The sequence below is a fragment of the Bos taurus genome, chromosome 11 (assembly GCF_002263795.3).
Source record: "Bos taurus isolate L1 Dominette 01449 registration number 42190680 breed Hereford chromosome 11, ARS-UCD2.0, whole genome shotgun sequence".
Classification (NCBI taxonomy): domain Eukaryota; kingdom Metazoa; phylum Chordata; class Mammalia; order Artiodactyla; family Bovidae; genus Bos; species Bos taurus.
The window spans coordinates 104,229,322-104,248,102 of NC_037338.1; the positions used below are offsets into that span (position 1 = coordinate 104,229,322).

Sequence of the window (18,781 nt, forward strand, 5' to 3'; positions counted from 1 at the left end):
AATCATGCCACTCACTCTCTTCTGGCTTAGAGTTTCTGCTGAAAAGTTTGCTTAATGGGAGTTACCTTGTATGTTACTTTTCCCTGTTGATTACAGCATTCTCTCCTTATCTTTAATCTTTGCCCTTTTAATTACAGTGTGTCTTGGTGTGACCCTCTTTGGGTTGATTCCCTTTGAGATTGCCTTTGCTTCCTGGACGGGATGTCTGCCTCCATTCCCAGGTTAGGGGAATTTTCAGCTATTATGTCTTCAAATATGCTCTCAGCCTCTTTCTTCCTGCCTGCTTCTTCTGGGACTCCTATAATCATGACTTTTCCCCCCATGTCCCTTACAGTGTTTTTAGGAGGGTTTATTCTTTCATATGGAGAAGGCAATGGCACCCCACTCCAGTACTCTTGCCTGGAGAATCCCAGGGACGGGGGATCCTGGTGGGCTGCCATCTCTGGGGTCGCAGAGTTGGACATGACTGAAGCGACTTAGCAGCAGCATTCTTTCATATGGGCTTCCCTGGTGGCTCAGATGGTGAAGAATCTGCCTGTGATGTGGGAGACCCGGGTTCTATCCCTGGGTCAGGAAGAACCTCTGGAGAAGGGAATGGCTACACACTCCAGTGTTCTTGCCTGGAGAATCCCATGGACAGAGGAGCCTGGTGGGCTAGAGCTGCTGGGGTCACAAAGAGTCAGACACAACTGAGCAACGAACACAACACAGCCAGCCATCCTTTCATATGCTAATTCTAATTTTACTTAATTTCTGTGATGAATTTTTTCCACTGAGTTTGTCTCACTTAGATTTTTAAACCCTTCTGTTGACTATTTCCTCCATAAGCTCATATTTTTCTGTTTTGTGCTTTAAGGAGATTGCTTAATTTTTTGAAAATTCATGGAGAAATATCAGACAGAAGTCCATCTGTTTTACAAATTTTTTTGGTGTGGCTTCTTCATTTTCCACAAGTTTCACCTTTTCCTTTCTTCCTTTTAATCCTGTAAGGTTATTACATAGATCCTCTGCTATTCCCCATTTTGAAACTCATCCACACGTAAGGTATTTCCTGGCATAGACAGTTGCACAAGTGTCCTTGTGGGAGGGAACAAGATCATAATTAAGGGCAATAAGGATTTCCGTGATGTGTCAGTTCCTTTAGCCTTTACTTCGCTGAGTCAGAGAGAAAAGGAAGCTTTAAGGCTGTTCCCAGTGCATCGACTCTCTAACCCCAGCCTCCAACACAGTCCTGCAAATAAACCTCATCATGTAGGTCTTCATTCAACGCCCGGCCCTCTGCTTCTCAGAAGCAGAGCTCCACGCAGGCTCTGGCTGCTGCATCGCCCATGCTGTCCTCATTGCCAGAGCAGGATTTTGGGTTTGCACCTTGGAGAAGGGGGCTCACCAGTGCTTCCAGAGCTTTGGAGCCAAGCACAACCCCTGCTCCCTTCATTTGGCTCTCCTGACGCCCCTCTACTATTTCCCACGCCTTGTCCACTTCTGTATGGTCCAAGACATTAAATGCATCGTTAGTTAACTCTAGGAGGTGGTTTCTGTTTTTTTTTTTTTTCCTCTCCGAGTTGCTCTGTGGTACTTTCTGAAAGGAGACTAGAGGAATCTTCAAGTTGGACATGCCCTAATATCTTTTTTAATAAATCCCCTTTCTGCTTAAATTAATACAATTAATTGCACCTAAGAGTCCTGATTGACATAAACATTTGTGCCAAGAGTGGCGGCAGGTGACACTTGCTCAGGAGGCATCAGAGCTCCTAAGAACATCCTTGCTCTCTCTTTCCAGGCCCTGGGAAGAACTGTAGCCATGTGACTTGCTTTGGGCAGTGAAGTGTGACCAGAAGTGATACACCACACTTCCAGGGAAAAGCGTTCAGTTTCAATGATCACTCTGTTTTTTCAACTAATAAACTTTATTATTACTACTTTTTTGGCCATGGCAAGCAACATGTGGGATCTTAGTTCACTGACCAGGGACTGAAACCACACCCCTTGCAGTGGAGGCATGAAGGCTTAACCACTGGACTGCCAGGGAAGTCCCTAAATTTTTTTTTTAAGAGCAGTTTTAGGTTCACGGCAAAATTGAGTGCAAACAGTTCCCATAAAACCTCTTGTCTCCCACACACGGCCTTCCCCACTACCAACATCCTGCACCACAGGTGAGGATCAATGAGCCTACACTGACACGTCATTATCACCCAAGGTCCAGTTCACATTAGGATTCACTCTTGGTGCTGTACATTCTTCAAAAGTGAAAAGTGAAAGCATTAGTCACTCAGTCGTGCCTGACTCTTTGTGACCCCAAGGACTGTAGCCTGCCAGGCTCCTCTGCCCATGGCATTCTCCAGTCAAGAATTCTGGAATGGGTATCCATTCCCTCTTCCAGGGGCTCTTCCTGACCCAGGGATCAAACCCTGGCCTCACACATTGCAGGTGGACTCTTGGCCATCTGAGCTGCCAGGGAAGCCCCTGTGCATCCGATGGGTTTTGACACATGTATAATGGCGTGTGCCCTCCATCACAGGATTGTGCAGAATCGTTTCAGTGCCCTAAACATCCTCTGTGCTCCACCTTTTCGCCCCTCCACCTCCCCTTACTCCCTGGCAACCACTGATCTTTCTACTGTCTGCATGGTTTTGCCTTTTCCAGACTGTCATAAACAGCTGGAATCAATCACTTTGTAGCCTTTTCAGATTGGGTTCTTTCACTTAATATTATGTATTCATGTTGGTCTGAATGGACCAACATTTATTTATTGGTCTCCTGAAGGATGTCTTTTTTTTTTTGGACGGTAATTGCTTTCCAATATTGTGTTGCTTTCTGCCATACATCGACATGAATCAGTCACAAGTATACATATGTCCCCTCCCTTGTGAGCGCCCCTCCCATCGCACACCCCACCCTGCTCCTCTAGGTTGCCACAGGGTGTCAAGTTGACCTCCCTGGGTCACACAGCAAACTCCCACTTGCTATCTGTCTTCCATATGGTAATGTATATGTTTCAATGCTACTCTCTCAGCTCATCCCCGCCTCCTTCCCCTACTGTGTCCACAAGTCTGCTCTCTATGTCTGCATCTCCATTGCTGCCCTGCAAATAGGTTCCTCAATACCATCTTTCTAGATTCCATACACATGTGTTAATACACAGTATTTGTCTTTCTGACTTACTTCACGCTGTGTAATAGGCTCTACGTTCATCCACCTCATTAGGACTGACTTGAATACATTCTTTTTTATAGTTGTGTGAATCACAACAAACTGTGGAAAATTCTTAAAGACTTGGGAATATCAGACCACCTTACCTGCCTCCTGAGAAATCTGTATGCTGGTCAAGAAGCAACAGTTAGAACTGGAAATGGAACAATAGACTGGTTCCAAATCTGGAAAGGAGCACATCAAGGCTGTATATTGTCACCCTGCTTATTTAATTTATTTAACTTTCACAGAGTGCATCATGAGAAATGCTGGGCTGGATGAAGCACAAGCTGGGATCAAGATTGCCAGGAGAAATACCAATAACCTCAGATATACAGATGACACCACCCTATGACAGAAAGTGAGGAAGAACTAAAGAGCCTCTTGATGAAAGTGAAAGAGGAGAGTGAAAAAGTTGGCTTAAAACTCAACATTCAGAAAACTAAGATCATGGCATCTGGTCCATCACTTCACAGCAAATAGACGGGGAAACAGTGAGAGACTTTATTTTTGGAGCTCCAAAATCACTGCAGATGGTGACTGCAGCCATGAAATTAAAAGATGCTTGCTCCTTGGAAGAAAAGCTATGACCAACCTAGACAGCATATTCAAAAGCGGAGACATTACTTTGCCAACAAAGGTCCGTCTACTCAAAGCTATGGTTTTTCCAGTAGTCATGTATGGATGTGAGAGTTGGACTATAAAGAAAGCTGACCACCAAAGAATTGATGCTTTTGAACTGTGGTGTTGGAGAAGACTCTTGAGAGTCCCTTGGACTGCAAGGAGATCAAACCAGTCCATCATAAAGGAAATCAGTCCTGAATAATCATTGGAAGGACTGATGCTGAAGCCACAATGCTTTGGCCACCTGATGTGAAGAACTGATTCATTGGAAAAGACCCTGATGCTGGGAAACATTGAAGGCAGGAAGAGAAGGGGCCGACAGAGGATAAGATGTTTGGATGGCATTACTGACTCAGTGGACATGAATTTGAGCAAGCTCTGGGAGTTGGTGATGGACAGGGAAGCCTGGAGTGCTGCAGTCCATGGGGTCCCAAGAGTCAGACACGACTAAGTGACTGAACTTCTGACCTACTTCATTCTGCATAATAGGCTCTAGGTTCATCCACCTCTTTAGGATTGACTCGAATATACTCTTTTTTATAGTTGAGTAATATTCCATTATATATATGTACCACAATTTTTTTCTCTACTCATCTGTCAATGGACATCTAGGTTGCTCTGAAGGACATCTTGATTGCTTCTAAGTTTTGGCAATTGTAAATAAGGCTGTTATAAACATCCTTCTGCAGGATTTTGTATGGACATAAATTTTCACTTTATTTGGGTGAATACTGAGGAGTATGATTGCTGGGTCATACGGTAAGAATTTGTTTCATTTTGTAAGAAACTGCCAGTGTTTTTTTTTTTTTTTTAACACAGCTATATCATTTTGCATTCTGGCAGTGAATGAAACTGTACTGCTCCATATCTTCACCAGAATTCAATGTTGTCAAGTGTTCTGCATTCTGGCCATTTCTAACAGGTGTGTCAGGGCTCCCCTGGTGGCTCAGACGGTAAAGCATCTGCCTGCAATCCAGGAGACCCAGGTTCGATCCCTGGGTCAGGAAGATCCCCTGGAGAAGGAAATGACAGTCCACTCCAGCACTCTTGCCTGGAAAATCCCATGGACAGAGGAGCCTGATAGGCTACAGTCCATGGGGTCACAAAGAGTCAGACATGACTGAGCGACTTCACTTTAACAGGTGTGTTAGTGACAATCAGTTATTTCACCACCACCACCAACAAAAAAAAGGCCTATTCAGGAGCAGCAAATAATTGCAATTCAGGACATGCAACTATGGTGGACCGCATGCAAGTCCAGTAAAGGAGACTTTTCAAACAGTTATTGGCTGCATCAGGTCTTCACTGCAGCATATAGGATCCTGTGTCATATGGGACCTTCTCCTGGCAGTGCATGGACTCTCTAGTTGTGGTGCACGGGCTCAGCAGCTCTTCCTTGTGGACTAGGGTGCCCTATGGCATATGGGATCTTAGTTCCCTGACCAATGTTTGAACCCACATACCCTGCATTGCAAGGTAGACTCTTTACCACCAGGCCACCATGGAAGTTGCAAGGAAACTCTTTTATAGAGCAGAAGGGGAAGTTGGAAAGGGCTACTAAAAATTATATGTCCATTGGAGTAAACTGGGACTTGACGTACAGTGGATTTTCATCAGCTGAGTTGTGACAGCCTGACATTGAGCTACCACCAGGCAAGGAGAAATTCTCTCTCCCTCCTGTTGGCAGTAGTGGGGTCATTCCTGCCTGAGAGGCAAGGCCCAGCTCCTACTGACACTGTATTGAGTGATATGTGCATGAGAGCTCCTGCTTCTGTCCTTCCAGTTCCGTGTCAGCGAGATCGCCCTTTACAGGCACACCTCTTCCTGCACTTTACCTTACTCCACGTCAAGGACACTGCTTCCTTAAAAACTGAAGGCTGGCGCGTCAAGCGTCCGTCAGCACCATGTTCCCAGCAGCGTTCCCTTACTTCACGCCTCTATGTCCCGTTTTGCACCTCTCACAATCTTGAAAGAAAACTTTATACTGTTATTGTATTTGTTACAGTGATCTGTGATCTTTGATTTTAATACAACTCACTGCAGGTTCAGATGACGGGTAGCATTTTTTGCTAATATTTTAAAAATTAAGGTGTGGGTATGTGCATTTTTTTTAGACATAATGTTATTGCACACTTAATAACTGACCACAATATAGTGTAAACATAACTTTTATATGCTCTGGGAAACAAAAGAAAAAGGTGTGACTTTATTGCAATATTCACTTTATTGTGGTGGTCTATGCAATATCTGGATATTGCAATAAATGGCAATATATCTGAGGAATGCTTATATTGATTTTCACAGTGTAAATGATAATGTTATTGATTTTAAAGTCCACTTGTTCATTACTGGTATACAGGAAAGCGGCTGACTTTTACATGTTTACTTTGTACCCCGCAACCCTGATATAGTCACTTATGCGTTTCAGGTTTTGTCATCTTTTGGATGTTTATATAGATGATCATGTAATTTGCAAAGACAGTTTGACTTCTTCCTTCCCAATCTGCATGTTTTATTTTTCTTGTCTTATTGCATGTGCTAGGACTTCCAGTGTGACACTGAAAAGCAGCTATGAGAAGAGACATTCTTGCCTTGTTCTTCATCTTAGCAAGAAAACTCTGATGACGGTATTAAATATGATGGTATTTTTACACTTTTGGTAAACTTTTACCCAGTTGAGGACACTTTCCTCTATTCCTAGTTGCTAAGACATATCCAGTCATCAGCGTGGCTTTTAACTACGTTTTGTTAAAAAGCACTTTTGTGAACACAACACAACATGACCTGTCATGGATGAGTCAGGGAAAACCTGGGATTTGTTATCTGGCTGGATTTTAGCTGTGTATGCGAAGGCGCTTCTGTCGTACTGACCCTTAGCAACCCTATGGGCTGTAGCCCACCAGGCTCCTCTGTCCGTGGGATTCTCCAGGCAAGAATACTGGAGTGGGTTGCCATGCCCTCTACAGGGGATCTTCCCAACCTAGGGACTGAAGCCACATTTCTTATGTCTTCTGCATTGGCACGTGGGTTCCTTACCACTAGCGCCACCTGGGAAGCCTATGATTTTAGCAGAGGGTAGCCATCTAGACAGCACCAAGGGAGGGGACCCTGGATGTACTGGTACACAGCTACAAAACACTTATCTGGAGATGTGGACACCAGAGACAAAATGAAGACCCAACACAGCCAAAAAGAAATCAACTTTTTTTTTTTTTTTAGGGAGAAGCACTCCCTTAAAAAAAAGAAAAGAAAAAAAAGTTTGGAAAAAAAAAATCACGTAACTATGTGAGAACTAATTCTAGAAGTGCTTGGCCAAGAAAGGAGTGGTGCAGTTCCAGATATGGTTCCTTCCAGAAGCAAGGTCTAGTGGGCTGACTAGGGAACCGGAAAAGTTCTAGCTGACACCACCTTAAAAACAGTAAGACTTGAGAAACTCAAGGACTACTCAAGGCGACTGGGGATGGGGAGGTCTCCCTTAACAGTGCTGGGTAGTCAATAGACAACGACAGGCTCAAAGTCCTAAAGTTTTAGGTCAAGGCAAGAGCTGAGAATCAGGAACTTTCTCTTACTTTGTAGAAGAATCTCTGAGTTTGCAACTGCCAAGACTGAATTAACAGAAAACTGAAGTTTTGCTAGTTCACTAGCAAATCCTACCAACAGGTGAATTCACAACCTTACCAGATCTCTCATGGGAGAGCTGGAGCACTCATCAGTCCTGGGAATTGAGACTGGGGTATTTGGACAATTTTGGGTACCTCCGGTACCCTGAATATCCAACCTACCGAGGACCACCTTGAGAAATCAGTCCCTGCCATATCTAAAAACTCATCTGAGGCATCACTTCCAAGGTGAAACCAGTCTCCTCCATTTCACCCCCATCTCACCTTGTCTCTAGACTGATATATGAGAGATCTCAGCAGGACCCATGTGGTCAATTACAAAGTCAAAGTCAGAAGAGTCTGAGGGGCTTCCCTGGTGGCTCAGTGGTAATCTGCCAGCCAGTGCAGACGACACGGGTTCAATCCCTGATCCGGGAGGATCCCACATGGCAAAGAGCAACTAAGTCCGTGTCTCCCAACTACTGAGCCTGTGCTGCACGAGAGGCCACTGAAATAAAGCCCATTTATTTAGAGAGGAGCCCCCATTCACAACTAGAGAAAAGCCTGAGCAGTAATGAAGACCCAACACAGCCAAAAAGAAATAAACTTTTTTTTTTTTTTTTAAAGGGAGAAGCACTCCCTTAAAAAAAAGAAAAGAAAAAAAAGTTTGGAAAAAAAAAAAATCACGTAACTATGTGGGAACTAATTCTAGAAGTGCTTGGCCAAGAAAGGAGTGGTGCAGTTCCAGATATGGTTCCTTCCAGAAGCAAGGTCTAGTGGGCTGACTAGGGAACCGGAAAAGTTCCCATTACTTCCTTTGGTGCTCAGCCAAAACCTGGAACCCACAGTGGCCCAAGCTAAGATTAAGTGAACTTTACAGAAATCCCTAGGAATAACTTACAAGAGCTAAGAACTCTCAGTAGAGGGCCAGGCTTGTTGGAGGGTCTTAACTGTGTTACCTGCTCATCCACCTCATAGGCTGGGGAGCCTATAGAAGACTCCTCCTCTCCCAAGGTCCTGGGAAAAGCACCAGAGAGGCACCACAGTGGCTCTTTGAAGGCTGGATGGAATGCCGTGGGAGACACAGGGGTAGAACCAAGCTCCCGGGGCAGTGCAGACCGGGGACCTGAGGGCAGCAGGGAACATGTTGTGACATGGTTGTGTGAGGTTCCTCAACTGTTGGCCAAGCTAGTGCTCAGTGCAATGACCCAAACGAGCCAGCCCATGGGGGTCTGGAGACAGGTCTCTGCCCTCTGCACCTGGACGGCAGCTCTGGTGAACAAGAGCTTCACTGAGCTACTCAATTGCTTACAGCCCCTCACTGAATTTCTAACCACGAGTTCACTCAAGTCCTGGAGCACCCAAGCAGAAGGAAAGGCTGGCTGGGAGCCTTCTTCCCAGCTTCACCCGAGGAGGGCCAGTGGACTAAGAGTACCATCTTTGCGGGACTGTTGGAACCCAGATCCTCGTGAGCCACAGTCCATGAATGTGTCCTGTTAGGGGTTACTTTTATCCTACTCACTGGATAGACCAGGAAGGGGGCCTTCTGAGACTCTTGTCACTTGGTCCTGAAAATATGAGATGTGAGGCCTGTTGGAAGTTTTCTGCATTTCACTTTCTGCACTCGAGGCACACAGCACCCAAGAAGTTGGCATCAAGCTTCCTAGACTCAACCAGTAATGTTCTCTTCCCTGCAAGTGAGATACTTCTGTTGCCCTGAGTCCTGTGTGGCACGTCCTTGCTTCTGTGCACCACCAGCTTCCAGCCCTGGGTCAGACAGGAGCGTGGCGGCCCAGCCCAGGGCGGCTGCAGCGTTGTTCTATACTTGGACACAGACGGTCTCCCACCAGGTGGATGCTCCATACCTCCTCACCCTTCCTTCCCTCTAACTCCTATTGTCCAGGGCTGCTTGATGCTACCTGCCGCCAAAGCGCACCATTTGCTCGCTTTGCACACGAGCTACATGACACTAGGCCACAGCAGCACTCTAGGGTGGAGGGGCGTGGTTCCTGGCCTTCCAGGCTTCAGAGGAAGGAGCGGAATACCCAATGACACATACCCACCAGGCCTTGGGAGATGCTCCTTCAACTCCCACAGGGGGCTACACTCTCCCAACTCTCCTGACTGCAACGTGTGGACATTAATTTGGGAGCAACTGCCTGGGGCAGAGCGGGTCAACAGAGCCCAGGAGTGAGGCTCTAGGTCAAGCAGAAAATTGTGCCGCATGATGGACTCACCTGCTAACACTTAAAACCAAGGATACACATAAGCACAGCTTTGCGGCTATAAAGTGCTTTTGGCACTGTCTCAGCTGAGGCCCACAAATGTTAATGCACACCACTTCCGTTATCTTCCAATCCTAAACAGTCTCTCACATCTATGAGGATTCTTTGACAGGTAATTTAGAAGTGTGTTTTTAAACTTCCAAACATGTAACTTTAACAGTTACCTCTGGAATTTTAAAACTGTTTTATGGCCCAATAACACACTTTGTACGATGCCGAAGCTTTGAAATATGACTTGCTTTGTGGACCAGGTGATGGTCAGTTTTCACCACTGTTCCGTGTGTGCTTGAGGTTTTCTTTTTAATTTCTTAAAAAAAATGTGGCCACACCCTGCGGAATCCAGGATCTTAGTTTCCCAACCAGGGACTGAACCCATACCCCTGCACTGGAACAGAGTCCATCACCAACTTGATGGACACGAGTGTGAGCAAGCTCCAGGAGTCGGTGATGGACAGGAAAGCCTGGTGTTATGCTGTAGTCCAAGGGGGAGCAAAGAGTTGGACGTGACTGAGTGACTGAACTAAAGCACTGGGCCACTAGGGAAATCCCAGTACACACAGTTTTCAGGTACACAGGTCTGTGTGTCCATTAGATCAAGCTTATAAACACTCTCATCTGAATCTTCCGGATCCATCTGATTTTGTCTACTTGACCATCAGTCCCTAGAGCAGATGTTAAGCATCTCCCACTTGGTTTGTGAACTGACTTCTCCTTGCAGAGTGTCAGCTTCTGTTAGGCAGATCTGAAGCTGTTTCTGGGGCAAGGCTGTTTACCTTCCAGGTGATCTGAACCTGTTTCACTATTCAGTGACATCCTTTCTCTCTAGCAATACCTTTAAAACTCTAGTAACACATCGTCATCTAATGACAGTCACACCAGTTTCCTTTTGGTTACCATCTGTTTCTTAACTGGAATTTAGTCTAAAGAATGTTACGAAGTCTTCCTGAAACACAACCCACGTACCACACACTTCACCCGCGCGTGTCAACGCTGCCTGCCTGTGGGCTTGCACTCACCTGTCCGTCACTGCGGACCCTCCATCCATCCACGTAGTTCTCCAGGTTTTACCCCTTCTCTCCCACTTCCCCCTAGACTGATACTATCCAGCCAGCTCCAATTTCTTTTCCCTCCTACTCCAATAACACTATCTTTTAGTAGTCAGAATTTTTAATAACCATCTTCACCTTAAATTCTACTCTCTACCCTCTTTCCACATCAACTTGTGTAACTCAATCACAGGCGCCTGAGGACGCCCTCCTGCTCCGTTACCAAGCCCATCACCTCCACCGTAGCTCTGCGGCAGGAGCTGCTTATTCCCTTACCAAGCGCGCCTGGGGCCAACACCGCAGTCACAAAGGCCATGCCCTTCCTGCTCCTGCGACAGTGAGAGGAAGGGGCGGCCAGCAAAGCCCCCCAGGTGCCCGCTCCCCTCTCACAGCTCCCTGGGCCGCTACCCCACAACCTGCAGAGAGCCTCTGGTCTAATAAGAGGTTGGAGCTGGATCCGGGTCAGCCCCTTCCCCGGATCTGAAGGCTCTTCTGCACGGGGGTACTGAGCCCCGGACAAACCGGTGAGGGGTACGTGGCAGAGTCCACTTTCCGCCGGAGCCTGCATGACCCGAGATGGGGGCTGGGCAGCCGGGGCCTCAGGCCAGGCCGGCGCGCTCCAGGTCTTGGGGCAGGATGCGGCCCTTCTTGCGAGCCTTCTCCAGGCGGCGCTCGGCCTTGGCCGCCTTCTTCTTGCGCAGGTTCTGCCGCCGCTGGTCCTGCCTCTGCTGCATCTTGCCCACCACGTGCGCCGTGCGCTTCTCCCAGGCGCGTTGGCGCTGCGCGCGCCGCTTCTCCTTGCGCTTCAGGGCCTCCTGCAGCAGGCGCTCATCGTCGCGGATCCTCACGCCCTCGGCCTTGTACAGCAGGTTGGTCCAGCGCATCTTGGCCTCGAGCTCCTGGGCCTGCCCCGCGTCCCGGTCCCGCAGATCCTCCAACCGGGCCTGCCGCGCCTGCAGGCGCTCCAGCAGCTGCCGGTAGTTCCTGCCCGTCAGCGGTGTCAGGTTCCCCTTCAGCTTCTGCCTCTTCTCCTTCCGGCGCTGGGCCTTGTTGGCCGGCTCCTCCTCGGTCACCTCCACCTCGCGGGAGAGGGCGACTCGAGCTTAGGGCCGCTGCCCGCCTGCCACGGGGCCCACTTCCGCCCACCCCGGGGGCCCACTTCCGCCCGCCCCACGGCAGCACAGGGCGGGCACTCAGCCCAGCGCTCACCTTGTTGAAGAGCAGCCCCGGCTGGGCCTGCGCCTCCTCCCTGGGCACCTGAAGGTCCGGCTCGGTGGCCTCTGCCCCCTCCAGTGCCTTGGCCGCCTTCTCCTTTGCTCTCAGCTCCCTCCGTTTCCTCTTTTTCCGGTCGCGCTCCTGCTTCCTCCGGCGTCTTTTCTCCAAAACAGCGGCGGACAGCTCCTTGGCGCTGCCCTGTGGGGTGATCCTGCGCTCACTCATAAGGTTCTCATAATGGGGCCCCCAGCTTAGCACGTGCAGTCAGGTCAGGACCAGGGCCGGCGGGGTGCAGCGTCCCACCCCGAGATGACCTGGCCCCAGAGTGCACCCAAAACAAGGACGAGGGGACCCTCTGAGAACCACACCTTCCAGATTCCAGGCACAGACCACCTGCCAGGGCACTTCCCAAAAGGGGGCCACTAAGTCTACCTGATGACCCAACAAGGGGCACACTGGCCTCCATCCGGTCAGACGGGGGGAGGGCAGGGGGCTGAGGCCCCGCCACCACCAGATGGGGAGGTTCGGTCAGGACAAGGCAGTGTTGCTGGTGCAGACCCTGCCCGGCAGACAAGAGCACTCTGGACCACCGCAGGAAGGCACGGCCCTCAGGCCTGTCCCCCATGGCAGAGGCCTGGGGAGGTCCCCAGGGAAAGGAGGGGGAGGCGACCCCACTAAGCACTCGGCACTGAGGCTGGTTCACATCCCGGAGCAACAGTCCCGTGGCGGTCCCCTCGGGCAGGTCGCCTCACCTCAGGCCCTGGCTTACCTCAGGGGCCGTCAGGACAATCAAAAGAACGAACGCCCAGGAAGTGCTGCTGAGAGAGGAGCCCAAGCCTCTCAAAGGCCGCAGCAGAGAAGAGGCAGCAGCTCAACATGGGGGCTGAGCCTGCATCGCCCCCCTAGATGACGAGAACGGCACCTGACCTCCCTCAGAACAGAGCTGCCGAGACCCTCCTGCCCAGGCCCACGACGGCTGGCAGAGCAGGGAGCCAACCTCGGAGAGCACCAGGGTGTCTCCTCCAGGTGGGGTGGGGAAAGCCCTGCAGCACCCAGAGACCCTTGCCCGCCCCCACCCCACACCTACCTGGCCCCGTGCCTCCTGAATCTTCTCATGCAGGCGCTGCCGCAGAACGTCCAAGGCAAACAAAGAGTCAGGCTCTGCGGCCAGGCCATCTGCAAAGAAGGATCAGAAATCCGAAAGGAGAGCCCCTCCCAACCTTCCTGTGCACCCCCCCCCCCCAACAGGGGCCGGATTCAAAGCCTGAGCCTCCGTGTGCGCCCCACACCCCCACTGCCGCCAAGTGGCCACTGGTGGAACTGCAGGGCCTCTTCAAGCTGGATTGGCCTCCGGGGTAGGGCTTGCTTGTGTAGCACGGGCCAAACCCATCTCTGGATTCTTCCAACTCCTGCGGCACCCACCCGCACCCAGAGGCAGCTCTCAGGACATCACTTCAGAAACTTGAGGGCAGTGAAGCTCGGCATGCCAGGTCGCTGAGGATTTTAGAGGACACAGCCATGCCCCTGTCTGTCCCAGTTACTATATGACCTGGGGCTTCTGTGCCCTTCCTGAGCTGCCCATCCACCCATAGACCCTGCGATCTGTCCTCTACAAAGCCTCATACCATCCCAGTGTACCTGATCTTGCTGTTATAACCAGAGAGGGCCACATGCACACCTATCCCCGATCCCAGCAGGCTCTGCCTGCCTGCCTGCCCCCTCACCTGCTGGGACCCTGGTGGAGCTGGTGGCTCCCTCCTCCTCCTTGGCCACCTCTGGCTTCCTGGCCTCAGACTTCTCCGCAGAGGCCTGGGCCTTGGGCTTTGCAGTCTTCCTCTCCCGCTCCCGGGATTTCTTCTGCGCTTTCTTCCTCTTCTTCCTGGGGGGCGCAGCAGCTTCTGAGACTTGAGTTTTTCCAGCTGAAACAAGAAACGATGAAGGGCTGCAACTTCAATCCCCGTGACCCAGTCAGTAGGTAAGAAGGTCCTGCAAAGGTTTTGATTTCAGAAGGATGCCAAAAGCCAGTTGAGATGGGAGTTGTGGGGACCCTCATCCACTGAGCTCAGAACCACACACCTTCTGGAAAGCAGACTGGTCACACTCATCAATCCCTGATGAGTGTAATATGCTGACCCACCGTCAACATCCACACACTGACCCAGCAGTCTCCTTGTATCCATCCTCAGGGACAATGAAGGCACGTCCCACAACAAACTGTGTACCCCAGAATGGGTTATATCGTTTTGGGCTTCCCAGGTGGCGCTAGTGGGAAAGAATCCACTTGGCAAAGAGATGCGGGTTCGATCCTTGTGTCAGCAAGGTGCCCTGGAGGAGGAAATGGCAACCTGCTCCAGAACTCTTGCCTGGAAAAACCCCATGGACAGGGAAGCCTGGCAGGCTACAGTACACGGGGTCCGCAAACTGCTGGACACACTGAGCTGACTGAACACACACACACACGCTTTCAAATTAAAAGGTGGAAAGGGAATTCCCTGACAGTCCAGGCAAAATGGCTGTCTGGGGAGGCCTTACAAATAGCTGAGAAAAGAAGAGAAGCAAAAGGCAAAGGAGAAAAAGATATACCCACTTGAACGCAGAGTTCCAAAGAACAGCAGAGAAAGCCTTCCTAAGTGATCAATGCAAAGAAATAGAGGAAAACAACAGAATGGGAAAGACTAGAGATCTCTTCAAGAAAATTAAGAGACACCATGGAAACATTTCATGCAAGATGGGTACAATAAAGGACAGAAACAGCATGGACCTAACAGAAGCAGAACATATTAAGAAAAGGTGGCAAGGATACACAGAACTATACAAAAAAAGATCTTCATGATCCAGATAACCACGATGGTGTGATCACTCACCTAGAGCCAGACATCCTGGAGTGTGAAGTCAAGTGGGCCTTAGAAAGCATCACTACAAACAAAGCTAGCGGAGGTGATGGAATTCCAGCTGAGCTACTTCAAATCCTAAAAGATGATGCTGTAAAAGTGCTGCATTCAATATGTCAGCAAATTTGGAAAACAGCAGTGGCCACAGGACTGGAAAAGGTCAGTTTTCATTCCAATCTCAAAGAAAGGCAGTGCCAAAGAATGTTCAAACTACCGCACAATTGCACTCATCTCACCTGCTAGCAAAGTAATGCTCAAAATTCTCCAAGCTAGGCTTCAACAGTACATAAACTGACAAGTTTCAGATGTTCAAGCTGGATTTAGAAAAGACAGAGGAACCAGAGATCAAATTGCCAACATCCACTGGATCATCGAAAAAGCAAGGGGATTTCCAGGAAAACACCTACATCTGCTTCATTGACTACACTAAAGTCTTTGACTGTGTGGATCACAACAAACTGTGGAAAATTTTTAAAGAGATGGGAATACCAGACCACCTTACCTGCCTCCTGAGAAATCTGTATGCAGATCAAGAAGCAACAGTTAGAACCAGACATGGAAAAATGAACTGGTTCAAAATTGGGATACGTCAAGGCAGTATATCGTCACTCCGCTTATTTAACTTATATGCAGAGTACATCATGCAAAATGCCAGACTGGATGAAGCACAAGCTGGAATCAAGATTGCCAGCAGAAATATCAATAACCTGAGATATGCAGATGATACCATCCTTATGGCAGAAAGCAAAGAGGAACTAAAGAGCTTCTTGATGAAAGTGAAAGAGGAGAGTGAAAAAGCTGGCTTAAAACTCAACATTCAAAAAATGGAAAAAAAAAAAAAAAATGAAGACCATGGCTCCAGTCTCATCACTTCATAGCAAACAGATGGGGAAACAGTACAAACAGTGACAGATTTTATTTTCTTGGGCTCCAAAATGACTGCAGCCATGAAATTAAAAGACACTTACTTCTTGGAAGAAAAGCTATGACTAACCTAGACAACATACTAAAAAGCAGAGACATCACTTTGCCAGCAAAGGTCCGCTAGTCAAAGCTGTGGTTTTTCCAGTGGTCACGTGTGGATGTGAGAGTTGGACCATAAAGAAAGCTGAGCACCAAAGAATTGATGCTTTTGAACTGTGGTGTTGGAGAAGACTCCTGAGAGTCCCTTGGACTGCAAAGAGATCAAACCAATCCATCCTAAAGGAAATCAGTCCTGACTATTCATTGGAAGGACTGATGCTGAAGCGCCAATACTTTGGCCACCTGATGTGAAGAACTGACTCACTGAAAAAGACCCTGATGCTGGGAAAGATTGAAGGCAGGAGAAGGGGATGACAGAGGATGAGATGGTTGAATGGTATCACCAATTCGATGGACAGAAGTTTGAGCAAGCTCTGGGAGTTGGTGTCCCTTGGACTGCAAGATCAAACCAGTCAATCCTAAAGGAAATCAACACCTAATATTCATTGGAGATCCTGATTCTGGGAAAGAGTGAAGGCAGGAGTAGAAGGCATCAGGATGCGGTGGGAGGACTGACACATGGTGGGATGGGTGGATGGCATCATGGACTCGATGGACATGAGTTTGAGCAAACTCTGGGAATTGGTGATGGACAGGGAAGCCTGGGGTGCTGCAGTCCATGGGGTGGAAAAGACTCAGACACGACTGAGCAGCTGAACTGAATCAGTGGTTAGGACCCCACACTCTCACTGCCAAGGGCTGAGTTCAATGTGTGGTTGGGGAACTAAGATCCCATAAGTGATGTGGCAAAGAAAAGGTGGAGAAAATGTTTATATTTTAAAAGGAAAATGAGAAATGAGTGCACCAAGTAGGGACCCGATTGGTTCAGGGAGAAATACACAGGAAAGGAACTAGAAAGACACAGATCTAACTTTTCACTGAGTGATGGGAACTCACTTAACCCCTAGAGTGAACAGGTTTCCGGGTGTAACGAAAGTCCGTTTCTCCTCTGGTAGGTCCACGCCCGTCCCTGCCGCTCTCCCTCTCCTCCCAGGCTGGACAGGACTTACGAGCCCCGGCTCCCCACAGGGCAGCTTTTGTCTGCTTCGCCTATTTGTGTGTATGAGGGGGCCCTGTCACCCCTGCCACGTACACTACCATTGGCAGGGCCACCTTCTTCCTCCCTTCTCCCCACACTGCCCACAGTAATGGGCTGAATAAATCATCTTTCTCATCAACGCTCACACCAGCCTTGCCACTCAATGTGGAGAGCTGGCCGAGCCTGTTCCGCAGAGTCACGTCCTCCAAACCCCGGCCGAGCTTCCCGCCTGGTGGGGCGCACGGCTGAGCCCCCTCGGACCCCGAGACAGCCCCCAACGGGCCGGGGCGGCGGCGCGGCCCTGAGCGTCTCTCACGGTGTCTCCCTCTGGAACTTCGCAGGCCCGCTTCACGCGTCTGAGGGTCTGCTCCGCCTGAAGACGGCTCAGGGGCGGTGCAGGGGAGTGGGGACGCGAGCGCCGCGAGGGCGGACGGGGTACCCTGTCCGAAGCCCTCACCGCCCTGGCCGCCCGGGCTGCGCCTTTACCCGATTTGCGCTTCTGCGGCTCGGCGCTGGGCTGGGAGCAGATCTTCTTGGCCAGGCCCTGCAGGTAAGCGTCCTTCGCCAGCAGGGATGTCATAGCCGGAGGCTCGGGGGTCGGCCGGGGCTCGCTCACCGTCCTGCTCGGAGCGAGGAGGACCGGGGTGCAGCGTTCCGGGCCGCCACCAGGCCCACAGGGCCCTCAGCACGAGCCAAGACCCTCACCCGCCCAGCGGCGCTCGCTGGAAATCACCACGTGCGCAGGCGCGGCTGGCCGAGCGCCGAGCCGCCAGCGCGCGGCGATCGCTTAACCGGGCCTCGCTGCCGCCGGAAGACTTTGGGGCGGGAGACGCAAAGCACTGTGGGGCGGGACGCAAAGCATTGTGGGCAGAGGCGGCTCCCAGTACGCGGCGGGCGCCGGGTAACCTATGGGGGCGACTGGAATCACTTCAGTTCAGTTCAGTCGCGTCCGACTCTTTGCGACCCCCTGAATCGCAGCACGCCAGGCCTCCCTGTCCATCACCAACTGCCAGAGTTCACCCAGACTCACATCCATCGAGTCGGTGATGCCATCCAGCCATCTCATCCTCTGTCGTCCCCTTCTCCTCCTGCCCCCAATCCCTCCCAGCATCAGAGTCTTTTCCAATGAGTCAACTCTTCGCATGAGGTGGCCAGAGTACTGGAGTTTCAGCTTTACCATCATTCCTTCCAAAGAACACCCAGGACTGATCTTTAGAATGGACTGGTTGGATCTCCTTGCAGTCCAAGGGACTCTCAAGAGTCTTCTCCAACACCACAGTTCAAAAGCATCCATTCTTTGGTGCTCAGCCTTCTTCACAGTCCAACTCTCACATCCATACATGACCACAGGAAAAACCATAGCCTTGACTAGACGGACCTTTGTTGGCAAAGTAATGTCTCTGCTTTTGAATATGCTGTCTGCTGCTGTCTGCTGCTGCTTCTGCTGCTAAGTCACTTCAGTCGTGTCCGACTCTGTGTGACCCCGTAGACATCAGCCCGCCAGGCTCTCCTGCCCCTGGGATTCTCCAGGCAAGAACACTGGAGTGGGTTGCCATTTCCTTCTCCAATGCATGAAAGAGAAAAAGTGAAAGTGAAGTTGCTCAGTACTGTCCGACTCTTAGCGACCCCATGGACTGCAGCCTACCAGGCTCCTCCGCCCATGGGATTTTCCAGGCAAAAGTACTGGAGTGGGGTGCCATTGCCTTCTCTGGAATATGCTGTCTAGGTTGGTCATAACTTTCCTTCCAAGGAGTAAGCGTCTTTTAATTTCATGGCTGCAGTCACCATCCGAAGTGATTTTGGAGCCCAGAAAAATAAAGTCTGACACTGTTTCCACTGTTTCCCCATCTATTTGCCATGAAGTGATGGG

At 50.0% G+C, this 18,781-nt stretch overlaps 1 protein-coding gene across 1 annotated transcript; it reads right to left on the reverse strand.

Moving 5' to 3' along the window:
* Nucleotides 1-10,846: 10,846 nt before the first annotated feature.
* SURF6 (surfeit 6) lies at nucleotides 10,847-17,610 on the reverse strand. Its single transcript, NM_001075529.1, has 5 exons — nucleotides 17,398-17,610; nucleotides 13,683-13,877; nucleotides 13,046-13,134; nucleotides 11,953-12,156; nucleotides 10,847-11,822 (listed from the first exon to the last, which is right to left on the reverse strand). Exons 1-5 carry the CDS (start codon nucleotides 17,489-17,491, stop codon nucleotides 11,343-11,345), a joined length of 1,062 nt encoding a protein of 353 aa, NP_001068997.1. The 5' UTR covers nucleotides 17,492-17,610; the 3' UTR covers nucleotides 10,847-11,342.
* Between the last annotated feature and the right edge of the window lie 1,171 nt (nucleotides 17,611-18,781).